This window comes from Pongo abelii, chromosome 3 (genome assembly GCF_028885655.2).
Source record: "Pongo abelii isolate AG06213 chromosome 3, NHGRI_mPonAbe1-v2.0_pri, whole genome shotgun sequence".
NCBI lineage: Eukaryota > Metazoa > Chordata > Mammalia > Primates > Hominidae > Pongo > Pongo abelii.
Window position 1 is genome coordinate 133,987,745 of NC_071988.2, and position 16,346 is coordinate 134,004,090.

The 16,346-nt window shown below is 40.1% G+C and overlaps 1 protein-coding gene across 2 annotated transcripts in view; it reads left to right on the top strand.

Moving 5' to 3' along the window:
• Window positions 1-4,168: 4,168 nt before the first annotated feature.
• AP1AR (adaptor related protein complex 1 associated regulatory protein) overlaps window positions 4,169-16,346 on the top strand; it is a 38,102-nt gene continuing 25,924 nt past the window's right edge. For both annotated transcript variants that reach the window (XM_002815070.5, XM_024246481.3), the window contains exon 1: window positions 4,169-4,649. In XM_002815070.5, coding sequence (XP_002815116.1) covers window positions 4,567-4,649 — 83 coding nt within the window. In that variant the 5' untranslated portion in view covers window positions 4,169-4,566. The remainder of the gene's footprint in view (window positions 4,650-16,346) is intronic.

Genomic DNA, 16,346 nt, shown 5'->3' on the forward strand with positions numbered 1-16,346 from the left:
AGAGGAAGTTCTGAGAAGAGATTCAGATTTGGAACCACATAATCCAGAAGACAATTGGGGGTACATGTGGCATCCTGACGGACTCCGGAGCACCTACAAGAAAAGATCTTTCCCTTCAACTTCAGAATAAAATACTTGAGAGAAGAAAATGTTGTGGGTTTTTTTTAACTTGTATTTTAGGTTCAGGGATACATGTGCAGGTTCGTTATATAGATAAACTCATGTCACAGGGATTTGTTGTGCAGATTATTTCGTCACCCAGGTATTAAGCCTAGTACCCAAGAGAAGAGAATTTTGAAAGGGATGGGGAAAAAGGTGAGAAGTTCTACTACCTGCAGGCAGGTGGGATGTCTCTAGCAAGCTGACAGTAATCACTGTAGATATTCTTTCTTTTTTGAGACAAGGTCTGGCTTGTCACCTAGGCTGAAAGGCAGTGGTTAGATCTCGGCTCATTGCAGCCTTGACTTGCTGAGCTCAAGCAATTCTCCCACTTCAGCCTCCTGAGTAGCTGAGAATACAGGCACATGCCACCACACCTATTTTTTGTAGACAGGTTCTTGCCATGTTGCCAAGGCTGGTCTTGAACTCCTGGACTCAAGCCATCTGCCCACCTCAGCCTCCGAAAATTCTGGGATTACAGGCTTACTAAGCCACTGTGCTTGGTCCCACTGTAGATAATCTAAGTGTTTGTGTATCTTACTGACAAGTTAAATATTCTGCATAGCCAACTGTCATATAAATGAACTTTTTGAAATGATGGGGTCTTGCTATGTTCCCCAGGCTGAACGCAAACTCCCGGGCTCAAACCATCCTCCTACCTCCACCTTCTGAGTAGCTGGGACTATAGTTACGTGCCACCACACCCAGCTCTAAATGAACTCTCTAGCAATGATGAATTAAACTTATAAATCTTATCAGAATACATGTGACTATGGTCGTTACTGATTTTATACCCATGTCCAAATGTAACAGTTGAGGAAGCAGTACTGAAGCATGGCAGAAGGCACAAGTCTGTCAGGAGGCCTGAATTTTCTTCATTTTATACTTTTAATTCATTGTATGACCTTGAGCAAATCATTTAATTCCTCAAAGGCTACTCTTTCTCAACCATAAAACAAAGTTTATCTGCCTCTCAAACATCCATTCCAGTTACGGGTTTTTTCCCTGCTAATTCTGTTTAACTAAAAGCAGATCATCACTTAACTGAATGTTTAAAAAGTCTTAAAGCTTAACATGAAGATTCTTGATGTCAAATTTGGTGAAAAATTGCACAATGATAAATTCCAATAACCTCTAAGACTAGCTTGGTAATTTATTTAATACATTTGTAGAAAAAAAATTAAATAACTCCCCTGAATTTATTATAATCTACTCATATTCAAGTTATCATTACTTTCGGAGACAGCCAAATGCCTAGGCAGACAAAAAGGGGTCCCCAGAAAAATCTCCCACTTGCCCCACAAGTGTTTCCATCAGACGCTTTTGTGCAGATGAGGGCACCTGCCCAGTGCCTTGTGTGAGCATGCCCATATGCACACTAGGGGAATGGGGTGGAACCAGGGCAGTGGAAGCAGCCTGGCCTCTTCAGTTCCTGTGTGGTGGCTTGGGATTCAATCTGTGAGGTGCCTTTTCAGTCCCCGTGTAGTAGCCTGGGATTCAGTCTATGAGGTGGGGGCCTGATAACAGGACTCCATCTCGCTTTGGTGAGTTTTTTCTTTTTTTCCTTTTGCCCAATAAAATCCTGCTCTACTCACCCTTCAATGTGTCCACGTGTCTAAGTTTTCCTTGTCATGTGACAAGAACCTGGTTTTAGCTGAACGGCGGGGCAAAATTCTGCATTTCTAAATGTTTGCATTTGTGATCAAACATTAATTGAACTGGTTATCAATCTTTTCTACTGAAGGGTCAGATTTAAACATTTTTTTCTGATTACAGAAGTATTAAATAATAATTGTCAAAATTGAGAAAATACAGAAGAGAAATAAAACTCCCAACATTCACAGTCTTGAAATAATTACTGTTAGCATTTTGATATTTACCATCCAGCCTTTATTTTCAAGAAACACGTGTAAGAAAGAATGTAAGAATGTATATGTTTTGTTTTAAACATCATTTGGAACATACATATAATTTTCTATCCTGATTTTTCACACATTATTCAGCAAGCATTTTTCCATATTATTGTTTTAAAAAATATATTTCTTATGTCTATATAACAAGAATACACCAGCAAATTTAATCATCCTTCAATTTTTGAGCATTTAGTTTGTTTCTGGCTCTTGGTATTTCCAAATAATTTCTCAGAATGAGTTTCATTATCTGCAGCAGTTTAGAATAGTACCATTTCATTGTATCCTTGCAAATACTGAATATTTCTAACTGTAAATCTTTGTTAACCTGAAAGTGAATCAATACAAATGACTAAAACATGCATTTTAATTTGCATTATTTTGCTTAGTGAAGTTTTTAAATGTCTTATTCATTTGTATTGCTTCTGAGGATCATTCATATCCTTAACTGAGAGACCAGATTTACTATAAAAAAATTATTTTTAAGTGAGATTTAGTTTTTATAAAGGTTTATAGAATGCCTATAGGAAGCGCTCTGTCAAGTCTATAGCTGTATTTTTTTAATCAAACTTTTTATATTGAGACAATTGTGATGTCACATGCAGTTTTAAGAAATAATATACAGATGACCGTGTATATCTTTAATCTAGTTTCCCCCAGTGGTGACATGTTACAAAACTATTGCAATATCACAACCAGGATACTGACATTAATATAGACAAGATGCAGGATTTCCATTCCCTGACCCATGGAAATCAATCATTCTGTTGTCCATTTATATAAATTTATCAATTCTGAAATGTTACATAATGGAATTACACAGTATATAAGCATTTGAGATTGGCTTTTTCTTTAACCATAATTTCCTACAGATTCATTTCAAGGTGTGTTCATCAATAGTGTGTTCCTATTTGTTACTAAATATTCCATAGAATAGATGTACCAGTTTCTGTAAACATTAATAGTTGAATTTTAATGACTATTTCATTAAAACATTTGTCTAATTTCAGGGGTTGGAAGGAGAAAAGAAAATGCATTCACTAGGAAGACATTCGGTCTACCCCAACATTCACTGAAAGCAGACCATTGGGACAAATGTTATCCTATGCTTCTGATTACAAAACAACTAAAACCCAAATAAAATACAAATTAGTTAAGTAGCAGTGCTAAGACTGAAACCAGATAGGTATTTAAAGAAGCAAGAAAATGAATTCAGAGAACGTTTTATCATCAATAAAAACTTTCTAAAATGTAACAATTTTTCTAGGTTTAATTAAACAGGCTAAAAATTTGATGTGTCCAGTCCATGAGAGCATCCTCCTATCCACTGGACTAGGTGTCTACTAAACCACATCTTATATCTACTGTGAGGCCAACTGTCTTGAGGCCAAACAAGACGCGAGTTATATGGTAGCACTTGAGAGGGCTGCGGACACATTAGAGCAGCTTTCTCTGCCCATCTACAGCAGTTCTGGGCAGCATGCTTGGAATGGCAACGCTGGCGTCCACGAAAAACCCCAGCCCTCTTGCCAATTTCCTCTGAACCCCAACTACCCAACCCAAAATTATTTGAAGATCTCATTTTCAAACAAAACGAGGCCAATAATGCACCATTATTATGTTTCCCTAAAACATTAACAGTATGGAGATTAAGACACAAACCAGATACCGGAAAAAAATCTTGGTGCGTTCAAAGTAACCTCAATCAGTTCCCGACTCTATTTTCCACTTATGGTGCAATATTAACAAAAACTAAGCACACCGTGCAGAGAAACGCCCCTTCGCACTTATGACTTCCGGCCTGGGACTCTGGCTCCTCACACGCCTTTGATACAAAGTTCGAAGGCTGAGCCTTAACCATGCCACGCCTAGCGTGCTCCGGACGAGGATGCCCGAAACTGCAATGAGAGAGAGAAATTTGCTAGTCAGGTCAAGGTCCAACAAAACAAACGACCGCAAGCAGGAATTGAACCGTCTCTCAGGCAGAGGCGGCTGAACCAGCAGCGAGCGGAAGTGACGCAAAGGCCGGTCGCCGGAGAAGGCGGGGCTCCGAGGTAGCGAGCCCAATTGGGGCGCGGGAGAGGCCGGGGGTGTGGCAGCGTTGGCGGCGAGCGGGGGCCTGGGCGCGCTGGGGGCGGGGCCAGGGTGCTCCGCTCGCGGGGACTGGCCTCCTTCGGCAGCTGGAGGCGGTCACTCGCGCTGGGCTAAGAGCTGAGGCGAGAAGGGCCATGCGGACGGCGAGGGAGTCCAGAGCCTTGAGCCCGGTGCTCCTCCCTTGCGCAGCGGTGGCTCTGCGGCCGCTGGAGTAAACACTGCCTTTGTTCCCTAGCGCCTTGTCTTTCGTCGCCCCGTCCCCTCACGCCGCCGGGCTCCGGCCGGCCCGCCCTCGGTCCTTGAACCCCATTTCGGCTCGTGCCGCGCGGATGCGGCTGCCGGGCCTGGGTTTGGGTATTGAGCGGGAGGAGGAGAAGGAGCGGCGGCGCCTGGGCGGCATGCGATGGGGAACTGCTGCTGGACGCAGTGCTACGGACTGCTCCGCAAGGAAGCGGGGCGGCTGCAGCGAGTAGGCGGCGGCGGAGGGTAAGCCCGCTGGGGGAGGGGCCCGGCCCCCGTAGCTCCTCCTATTCGGCCCCCGGCGGGGAATCCCTTTCACCGTCCCCCGGCGGCTGGAGGTGGCGGCCGAGAGCCCTGCTACACTCACTGCTTAGCAGACGTCAGACGGGTGGTCGTCTTGGAGGCCCAGTCTGGGGTCCGGTCTCGGGGCCTCCTCGGAAAGAGGTAGAAGAGGGGGCGGGGTGTCTCTCCTGCCAGGGCGCCCTGTCACGCGGGGAAGGAGTCACGGGAGACATCATCTCCAGGAAACAAGGGGTAGCCTCGCGCTAATGGGCTGTAGGACCGGCTCCACGGCAACCTGGACACACCCTGCGCTGAGCTTAGGTTTAACGCCAAAGCTAGTATCCGTGTATCTGACCCTCTCTTTAGCCCTGGCGGAGCAGGTGGGATCTGGCTCCGGAGTTAATGCCTCAGATTGATTTTAAGTAGAAGTCATTTGGATGCTGGAGTAAAATAAGGTTCCAGATACTGATGAACTCTTTGATAGCTACAAAGACTTGCTGAATTGCAGAGTTCTCGGTGGGCATTCAGATTCTTGGTGCTGATAACTACAGGGGCAATGTGTAATTTTTTCATACTAAGTTTTTGAAATTTCGAGAGGAATTCCTTGCCCTGATTGCTACTCAAACGTCCTGTAACATTAGGTAAATTGCAGTCCTTCTGAACTTCACTTCTCTTGAGTAAACCTGGGATATGCTTAGGTTTTGTATATGCACCATCCACAGAATAGTAATTTCATAATTCCATTTTTGTGTTTTTTTGTTTCATATATATTGAAAAAATTAGAGCAAATTCCTTTGGGGTTGGCTTTGTTGTTATTAAATGTCCCTCAGGAATTCAAACCTAGAATTGAAAATCTGAACCAAGCCAGTTTGTGTAAGGACTAAGACTATTTTGCACTTTCTGAAACAGATTGCTAATTTTTCATAATCTGTTCCATTTAACTAACATTATTGGGTACTTAGATGTTCAACATAAATAAATAGAACTAAATGATCATAATTTGAATCTTTGGTAATGGAGATCTTATAAAATATAATAGGATTCTCATTCATTAATTAGGCGTTGTGTCACCTCTCTGATACAAAGTAGCTAAGGTTTTACACTAAGTATCCCTAGAATGGAAGGGCAAGGATTTGCAGTTTGTGCCTAGTGTAATATTTCGATTTCCCTAATTTATGAGTTCTTACTGTTGAGTGGGACATGACAGCTGTTTTATCTTGTCATCCAGGATCATCTGGTTTAAGTATTTATAATTTTTGTGTGTGAATGCAACTTACAAGGTCAAGCTGCTTAAGTAGGCTTGCCCAAGAACTAGATACCACACAATCTTTGGCTTTTACTATTATTTGTAGTTGTGTTACAGGGCGTTAAATTCTAACTCTAAGAAAGTTGGTTGGTGGGGGAGCAGTACTTACATTCTAAATGGATATTCTAAACTTTATATTTGACTTTGGACTACATTATGTGTCTGTGGACTTTAGTTTAGTTTTGTTTTTTTCATGTGGTCTCCGTAGAGTACAGCATTAAAATTGTAGGTTCTACTCCCTCAGCTCGTGAGCTTGGCAGCGCAGGGAGGTGGCAGGAAGAAATCCATGAATCAGCGTGAGTGTTAATTGTCTGTAGATATGCCATAAAAACAGAAGCAGGTGGGGTATTTCTTTTTTTTTTTTTTTTTTTGAGACGGAGTCTCGCTCTGTCGCCCAGGCTGGAGTGCAGTGGCGCGCAATCTTGGCTCACTGCAACCTTCGCCTCCCGGGTTCACGCCATTATCCTGCCTCAGCCTCCTGAGTAGCTGGGACTGCAGGCGCCCGCCACCACGCCCAGCTAATTTTTTTGTATTTTTAGTAGAGACGGGGTTTCACCCTGTTAGCCAGAATGGTCTTGATCTACTGACCTCATGATCCGCTGGCCTTGGCCTCCCAAGGTGCTGGGATTACAGGCATGAGCCACCGCGCCCGGCCAGCGGGTTGAGTATTTCTTATCTGAAATACTTGCTTTGGAGTTCAGATTTTTATGCAGATTTTGGAATATATGCATTATTTACTGGTGTAGTATCTGAAAATCTGAAATCCAGAATTCTCCAATGAGCATTTCTTTTAATATGTTGGCACTCAAAAAGTTTCAGATTTTGGAACATTTCAGATTTTGGGTTTTGGGGTTAGGTATACTCAACTTGTGGTTGGATTTTTACTGTTTGTGGGCAAAACTCTTTGAACAAGTCCTATGGAGGCAGTGCGAGTTTATAGGTTGTGGACACTGTCATCTAAAATTATATAATGATGATATGGATCCTATTACTTTAAGTCTATAAACATAGGATTTGACGGTTCCCTTACTTGAATTTTCTGATTAACTTATTGTTTAACATCAATTTTAATACTGTTTTAGCAGCTTCCAGTAAGCATGTAGAGACAGATGGATATAGTTACTTGTGCAGTAAGGTTAAACTCTTATTTTAATTGCTTTTTTTTTAATCAACTGTTTGATTTTCTTTCAAATATAGGTCTGGATAGTTAGTAGTTCTTCTAAAGGTGAAAAAGTTGTGTAATCACAAAAACTTGATTTGATCCTATGTGTCTTTGTAGTGACCACAAAAAAAGAGGGTGTCCTCAACTTTTTTAGCTTGATTTAAGCTAGACTTCACAGGGAAGCCTTATGGTCTAAGGCCTGGTTTCTGAGTCTTGCAGATTGACATACCCCTGAGAAATCTCAAAATCAGATCACTCGTTTTTTACTATTTGATCTCAAAACCAGGATTACCACTTTTTCCAGTTTATAAAATACTAGGGAATTCTAGTATTGTATATTCTAGGATATCTGTTTCACCAGTCAAAATATCAATATCAGTGTTGAGGTATGTTGGAAACCCTACTACTAATAAAGTTACTTGGTGATTAAAGCAGAGAGAATTAAATATCTTTAAGGAATAAAACTTAGGCATCCTAATGAGTCATACTTCTTCACTGGAGTTTTGCCTGCCAACACTTTCTACAGGGCTCCATCTGCTGGTCAGTTCTCCTGTTTCTCTGAGCAGATCTTTGTATAGACTTAGTTTTTTCTTTCTCAGATGGAAGACCCGATTAAGTTTTGTTGTGTTGTATTTAATTCCTATTTCTATATTACTGTGTAATTCCACATAGTGATTCCACTTAAGATAAACTATAGTTTTTATAGAAAGGTAAACCATATTTTGTATCCTTATCAATATGTAACATTTGTTGGCCTTTTTGGCTCCTGCAGCCAAGTTGCTTCCAGGCAATAGCTTACAGTGATTTGCTTTTCCATTCCTAGCAAACATGATTTTAATAATAACTGCCAACATTCCATTACTTCCTATGTGCCAGGCACTGTTCTAAGTACTTTATATTATCTCACTTATTCCTCCCCGCAATCCTGTGAGGCAAGTAAGTATATATATTATAGGTTGAAAACTGAAACTTAGAAAGTTGAACTTTCCCAAGATAGCAGAGCTGGGATTGCAACCCAGGTCCCTCTGAATTCAGAGTTCTTATCCTTACCCACCACAAATAGTTCATGGCACTTTATTCTATAGGTAAACATTTGGTTGCTATCTCTCTCATTGCAGTATCTTGAACATTGTCTCCAGAAGAACTTATGAATATATCTGAACAACTTGACTCTTTATTCTGTGTGCTAAGCTGTCTTTTTCTTGAAACTATGCACTTGACTTCCGCAACATCACCTTTATCTTGTTTTCCTGTTTCTCTCCTAGCTATTGTTATTCTGTCTATTAAATGTGGAGATTTTCTTGTCTTCTCTTTTTTAATTTCCTTCATATGTGTATTACCTGCCCCTGAAGAAATTTTACCTATTCCTATTATTTCAACCACCACTACTTCCAAATCTCATCTTCTGCTTGTAGATCTTTTCAGTTGTCTACCTAAGAGGCACTCTTGGATATAAATTAAATCTCTATATATTATTTTCAGTCTCTCCTTAAACATACTGAACCTGTTTTCTTCCTGTCTTCTGCCATTGCCTTTCAAATTGCTTAGTCAGCAGCTTCCAGACTACTCTCTCTATTGTAGCTCTCATACTTCAGCCCACCCTCCCTTCCTATCATGAGTTAGGCTTTCTAAAACCCACATTGGATTGTTTCTTTCCTTTGCTCAGCAACTTCCATCTGCTCCCTGATTCCCATAGCTAAATTTCTAAGTCTTTTTTTTTTTCCCCCCAAGAAGGAGTCTCGCTCTCTTGCCCAGGCTGAAATGCACTGGCATGATCCTGGCTCACTACAACCTCTGCCTCCTGAGTTCAAGTGATTGTCTTGCCTCAGCTCCGCAAGTAGCTGGGATTACAGGCACCCACCACCGTGCCTGGATAATTTTTGTATTTTTAATAGAGACAGGATTTCACCATGTTGGCCTGGCTAGTCTCGAACTCCTGACCTGAAGCGATCTGCCCACCTCGGCTTCCCAAAGTGCTAGAATTACAGGCATGAGCCACTGCGCCCAGCCCTAAATTTCTAAGTCTTTTTTCCTTCTGTGACAGCATGATGAATTACATGGCATTCAAATGTATGGCATAATGTCCCTTTGTATACTCAGGATAATATTTAGTTCTATATTTGGGTTTCTATAATCTCTTTGTCAAAAAATGTCAGGATACAAATCAGTGAGAAAAACATTAAAAGAATAACATTAAAGCTATTCTAATTTCAAAAAACTTGTCATTCATAAATCTTAGCATTTTAACTTTTTTGATAAATTACTATCCTCCCAGCTACTAGTTTAAAACTTCCGACAAAGCAATGTAACCTTAACCTGTTTTTACCAGTGTTATTCTCTCCCATCCTCTCACTTACCACTTTTAATATCCTATATACCAGATGGACTGTGCTTGTTCTTGTTTTCCTAAAATACAGTGTTTTCTCTTTTTTTTCCCCCAAGACGGAATCTTGCCCTGTTGCCCAAGCTGGAGTGCAGTGATGTGATCTTGCTCACTGCAACCTCCACCTCCCAGGTTCAAGCAACTCTCCTGCCTCGGCATCCCGAGTAGCTGATATTACAGGTGCTTGCCACCACACCTGGCTAATTTTTGTATTTTTTAGTAGAGACGGGCTTTCACCATGTTGGCCAGGCTGGTCTTGAACTCCTGACCTCGTGATCCCCCCGCCTCGGCCTCCTAAAGTGCTGGGATTACAGGCGTGAGCCACTGCGCCTGGCCAAATACAGTGTTTTCTAACCCTGTGCCTTTGTGGGTGATATTTATTTTCTTTTTTCTTTTTATTTTTATTTTTTTTGAGACGAGGTCTCACTGTCACCGAGGCTGGAGTGCAGTGGTGTGATCTAGGCTTATTAAAACCTCCACCTCCCGGGCTCAAGCAATTCTACCTCAGCCTCCCAAGTAACTGGGACTACAGGTGCAGGCCACCACGCTTGGCTAATTTTTGTATTTTTTGTAGAAACACACAGGGTTTCACCATGTTGCCCATGCTGGTCTCGAACTCCTGAACTCAAGTGATCTGCATACCTCAGCCTCCCAAAGTGTTGGAATTACAGTCGTGAGCCACTTCGCCTGGCCTCTGTGATATTTCTTCTTTTTTTAGTTTTTTTGTGAGCTTTCACTTACCTTTACCTTACCTTACTACCTTCCCTATGAAACCCACTCCAAGCCACTGAAACCATATTATCTCCCTGAGGAAATAATATTTTCTACAGGCTTATTTTTGTTCTATATCAAGAGTTGGCAAACTTTTTCTGTAATGGGCCAGATAATACATATTTTAGGGTTGGCAGGTGGTGTGGTCTGTCACAACTACTGAACTTGCCTGTTTTAGTGCAAGAGCAGCCATAGACTGTTTCAACAAATGAGTGTGGCTATATTTCAATGCAACTTTATTTACAAAAATAGGCAGATGGCCAGATTTGGCCAGTGGGCCATAGTTGCCAATTCCTGGTACCATATGTACCATGATATAGGCTAAGAGCTCCTTAAGGAGGTCAAGGACTGTGTTTTATCACTCTCTCCATTCTCAGTATCTTACATTTGTTGAATGAACAGCCAGAAGAGTTATTTGAACTTGTAGGATCTACAAAACTATAATTTCTCCTATCCTTCATTTTTTTTAAGGCCTAAAGATAATTCCCTAACTTTGGCAAAAACACCACACACCCAGATACTTAAACACATATCCTACCAGTTGTATATTGACTCACTATGTTTTTTTAAAGAGATCATATTGAGTGCCTTTGAGAATTTTAAAAATATTTATTATAATGTATATTGCTAAAATATAGAAATCAATAGTGTCAGCATTAGAAGATTTATTTTGGTTCTGCATGTTTTTCAGTTTTGAAAAATATAAAATGTAAGATATTTCTCTTGGAATTTCAGAAGATAGGAAGGAAAACAGTAGTGCATTTAAATGGATGTGGATTTTTTAAACATTCTTTGTTAAACCTTAAAGAATCCCTAAGGCTCTGTTCTGAATCTCACTCTATTTTTCCCTAATACATTTTTAGTCTTTAATGTACTTTTCCTGGGTAATGGTACTTCACCTACTACTTATATGCTAATAAGTTCAGTCATCTCAGTCTGAGCTCTGAAATATCTAATTGCTACTGTGTAGTTCCACTTATCTATCAAACGTAACCGTAAATTCATTTTGTAAAGTTGAATTCATTTTTGTTTCCTTCTCATAGCCCTTTCCTCCTTTTTCCTCTTTAAGCCCCAGCCTTTTCTACTACTTTGTTCCCTACCTTGTGAGTGGTATCTGTAGTCACCTAAGCCATGAAACTAAGAACCGTATCAAGTTCTTTCCTGTTACTCACCCTTCAAACCCAGGTTATCAAGTCCCTACCTTCTGAATGGCCCCTACATGTTAGATCTTTCTAACATCTATATCCTCTCTGCCTTAAAACAGACCCTTCTGTCCTCTATATTTGTAGTTCTACCCTCCTGATATGCCCTTTTGAACTTGTGTCTCCCTAATCTGAAAACCAAAAGGAAAGCAACATGAAATCTTATGTAGACTCCAACATCTCCCTCTAGCTGTTACCCTGACTACCATGTCTCCCTCCAGCTATTAACCCTATCTCCTATCTTTTCCCTTAAATATGTTTCTTAGGAATTGTCTGGTCTTGCCTAGTCTTGATGTCTTCTTGAGAAGTGTTTCCTCACTTCTCACTCAGTCTTCAAAGTAACCTAACGTTCACCTTCCCTGCTGCTGCTCCCGTCTGCATATTCATTTTCTTCTCAGTCATGACATTTTGGAGTCCCTCAAAACTTCTGTTAGACTCTTCTCACACTATACTCTCCTTAAAGAGTGACATGCACATAGCTGCTAACCTAGGAGTTGTCTTTGACACTGTTCCCCATCATCCCACATTTCCAGTCCATCCTCAAGACCAGATGATATTTTTTTATGTCTTAAATAACTTTTCATTCCACCCACTTCTCTCACTGCTGCCACATTAATCCAGGCTGTTGTCATTTGTTGCCTAGATTTCCGATAATTCTGTGTGTATTCCTCGTTCGCCATTCTCTGACACTACTTTGTTTTCCTTCATGGCGCTTACCACTCCATGACTTTGTAGACTCCAAGCATTTGTTTGTCTGTTGACTGTTCTCCCTTAATAGAGTATAAATTTCATGTGGTCAGAGATTTTGTTTGTTCCTGTATCTCCAGTGTACCAGCGGTGCTTGCCACATAGTAGGTGTTCAATAAATATTTGTCAACTGAGTGAATAGACTATCAAGTGGGTCTACTCACATATATTCCTGACCTTTTCCAATTTATCCTGCATCGTGGAATCAAAGTGATCTTAAATGCACATCTGATACTCTGGTTTCTCTTCAGAGTCAATAGATCTTTTGCCTTTTAAATGCAAATCTGTGACACAAATACAACATAAATTCTAAAGTGGCTTATCAAACTTGTAGGATAAAGACTGAAATCTTAATGGAGCTTTCAAGGCTCTGTGTTAATCTTTTCCTTGCCTACCTCTTCTTTCTCCTTTTATTTTTTTATTTTTGTTTCATGTGTGTCACACTTTTCCTTGAATCTATTTCTTTCCTTTTTACTTAGATGACTCCTATTCACTCATCTTGTAGATGCCAGCTTAAGAATTCTTTCCTACAGAAGTCTTCCAAAACCATCTCCTACCCTCCAGAGGGTAAGTCTGCACATCATCATGGAACCATCTGCTTTTCTTCTGTGCATGTTCTTAGTTTATAGTTAAAGTGAAATAGTGTGATTATTTGGTTAATGCCTGTCTGCTGCTCTCAATAAAAAGGAAGGAGTTTGTGCCTGTTTTTCCATACCATTGAATGAATACCCAGCTCTCAGTTAAGTGCCTAGTACGTATTACATGTTCAGTAAATACTTGTTGGCAGAATTAGTGAATACAGTATCTTGAATATGTCAGGTTCTTTTCACTCCCCCTTGCCTTTGGTACCTGCTGCTCTCTGAAACACCTCTTTTATCTGCTTGGAGGCCTGGCTCATTCCTTGGCCTCAGGCTGATTTTTGATGACACCTCATCTGAACATATCCCCTCTCACAGCATAGTAGTTGTTAATTTACCTGTGTGTCTACCCTGTTAGATTATAAGCCTTTTGGATACATGGGTTTAAAATATTTCAAATGTATAGCTATGCATGTTACTGTATTACATAGCTATGTCTGTCATTCAGTAACTTACAGAAATAAAAAACTGGAAGATTCAGTGGCATAGATACATAAGTGGCAACAGTTTCCAAAAGAAGAGGGTTGTCAGTGATTTCAGATGCTGCACACAAATTGCAGAGGACAAATAGCAAAGAACTAAAAGACCTCTAAGGTCCCTTCTCATTATTAGTTTCCTTTAAATCGGGCTCTTAAAAGGCAATGACTGTTTTTTAAACCCTTGCATTATGTCTTTGACATGTTTGGAGAGAAGAATTTGTCTCCTCTCTGCCAAGGCATAAAATTAAGTTTTTGAACATATTCTTCCTAAACGTGTCTTTATTAGGAAGGAGCTTATTAAACAGTAAATATGATTATTATTACTACCTGTGTTAGTCAGGGTTCTCCAGAGAAATGGAACCAGTAGGAGATATCTGTATTTCTATGTTTACATGTAGATAGATAGATAGATAGATAGATACATAGATATAGATATAGATATAAAATGAGAACTGTCATAAGGAATTGCCTCCTATGATTATGGAGGTTAAGTCCCACAATCTGTTATTTGCAAGCTGGAGACCCAGGAAAGCTGGTCGTGTAAGTCTCAGTTCATGAGCCGAAGACCAGTGTCTCAGCTCAAGCAGTCAGGTAGAGAGAATTCAATTCAACCTTCCTTCAGCTTTTTTGTTCTGGTCAGGCCCTGAATGGATTGAATGATGGCAGCCCACCCACCTTGGAAAGGGCAATTTGCTTTACTCAGTCCACCAATTCAAATGCGAGTCTGTTCTCTAACACCCTTGCAGATGCACCAGATATAATGTTTAGCCAGATATCTGGGCATCTGGTGACCCACTCATGTTGACGTATAAAATTAACCGTCACATCACCTTATGTCACTGCTATCCCTACCTGGAAAAATCTGTTGATTTTATCCCTTGAGATTTGAGTGGTTAAATCTCTATTGAAATATTTGATACTAATTGGAAAACAATGTTTCCATCATCTTTGTAATAGTTTTTGCCAGGCATTAGATTTATAATCTTTCCAGTCTTCTGTTCTGAAAAAAAAAAAAAAAATTGCATTCTTGGGAAGCTTTTAATTTTTAATAGACTTTGGAACAATTTACCATGATTCTTCATCATTTATTTATAGTGTCAAGCAAAACATACAGGGAAAGACTTTCTTATTTTATTCTAACAGATATAAAGAGGAATATAAAGAAAAGGTACAATATCAATGTAGAATTTGTGATAATTTTTCAGTTACCTTTTACTTAAGTCACTTTGATATGAGTATTTGCCTGCTATGCAAAATAAAGTGAGAAGCATAAAATACTGCATTTTAAGCCTATTCTTAACAAGACTGGTTTTATCTTTAATAAAAGTATCTTGAAATCTACCTTGAGAACATTGATAAGTGAATATGTATGCAAGTATCTCCACTTTTGTACCACGTTAGTTTCAAATTCTTCCAAATTTCTGTATATGCCTCCATCGTTCAGAGTATTATGCTCCAGGAACCAGTCATAGCCTTTCTTTTCTACCCCTCTGATGTCCTTTATGTGTTTGAATCTATCTTAGGCTGTGTTGACATAAAGGAATATCTGAGGCTGGGTAATTTATTAAAAAAAACAAACAAACAACAACAAAAAAAAGGCTTACTTGGCTCACAATTTTGATGTCTAGAAAAGTTCAAGATTGGGCATCTGCATCTAGTAAGGTGCAGACTGCTTCCACTAGTGGCAAAAGGTGAAGGGAAGCCAGTGTGTGCAGAAATCACATGGGAAAAGAGGAAGCAAGGAGGGAGTGCCAGGCTCTTTTTAACAACCTGCTTTCATGGGAACTCACTCATAACCATGAGGATGAGGTTGGCACAGAGCCATTCATGAGGTATCCGCCACTGTTACCTAAACACTTCCCATTAGGCCCCACCCCTAACAATGGAGATCAAATTTCAACATGAGATTGCTAGGGGACAAACATCCAAGCTATAACACAATCCACTTTCACATCTTCAGTAGTAGTAGAGTGGATACGCAGAAGCCTACTTTACTTCATTTAGAGACAGCTCGCAGGACCATAAGAATTACATGTAAATGAATGTCCATGGATGACTTGGAGGAACTCTAGACTGTTAAGAGGAAAAGTACACGTGTATTTTCTTTAAATCATTGTTTTTGGAGCCTCTTTCTTTCAGCTCCTCAACTTTCACCCTAATTAACACACCTGAATATACATGTCCTTGAATAGAATAGTGGGTTGTTGCCCAAATTACTTATCACCTTCTTCTTTCCTCCAGGGCATGTGACTGGATTCATGAATGTTAAATGCACATATTATGTGCCCGTAATCATTTTCTTCACAGCTCAGCTTTATGTGACACTGCTGTATTGCTAGAGAATTCTTCCAGCTTCTCACATCACTTTGTCCTTTATCGTTTCACTGCTGGCATTTAAGTCTTACGTCTTGGATTTACTGCATTTATTTTTCTCTTGTACTTTCACTCTTGATACTGCTGCTTTCATATTACATCCCCATTGGGATTCTGACACTTCTCCCATCATCTCTTGTTTTCCAGTCCATCTCCCAAACCGATGATTTTTATCTTCTAAATATTTCTTTAATCCCTCCACTTCTGTCACTGACACCACCCTAGTCCAACTTATTCTTGCTTAGCCTCAAATTTGATTGCATACGTTATTCATACATTCATTCTATACATTTATCCCCACTCACTGTTTAGGACTTGTATCATTCTTGGCACTTGCAGGAGCAGCTTCTTACATGAACCAAGGTTTACTTCTGGTTCAAGTCATTCATTTCTATTCCTGTGCAGTGTTGTATTCTATGAATAGGCCATAATTACTTCACCCTTCTGTTGATGGGCATTTAGATCATTTCCAACTTCTTTTTTTTTTTCTTTTTCTTTTACAAACTACCTCGGTTTGTGCAAGGAGATAAATGTCTCTTTGTACACATGTGCAGAAGATTCTTTAGGTGGATATACCTAGGAGTGGAATTGCTCAGTCAT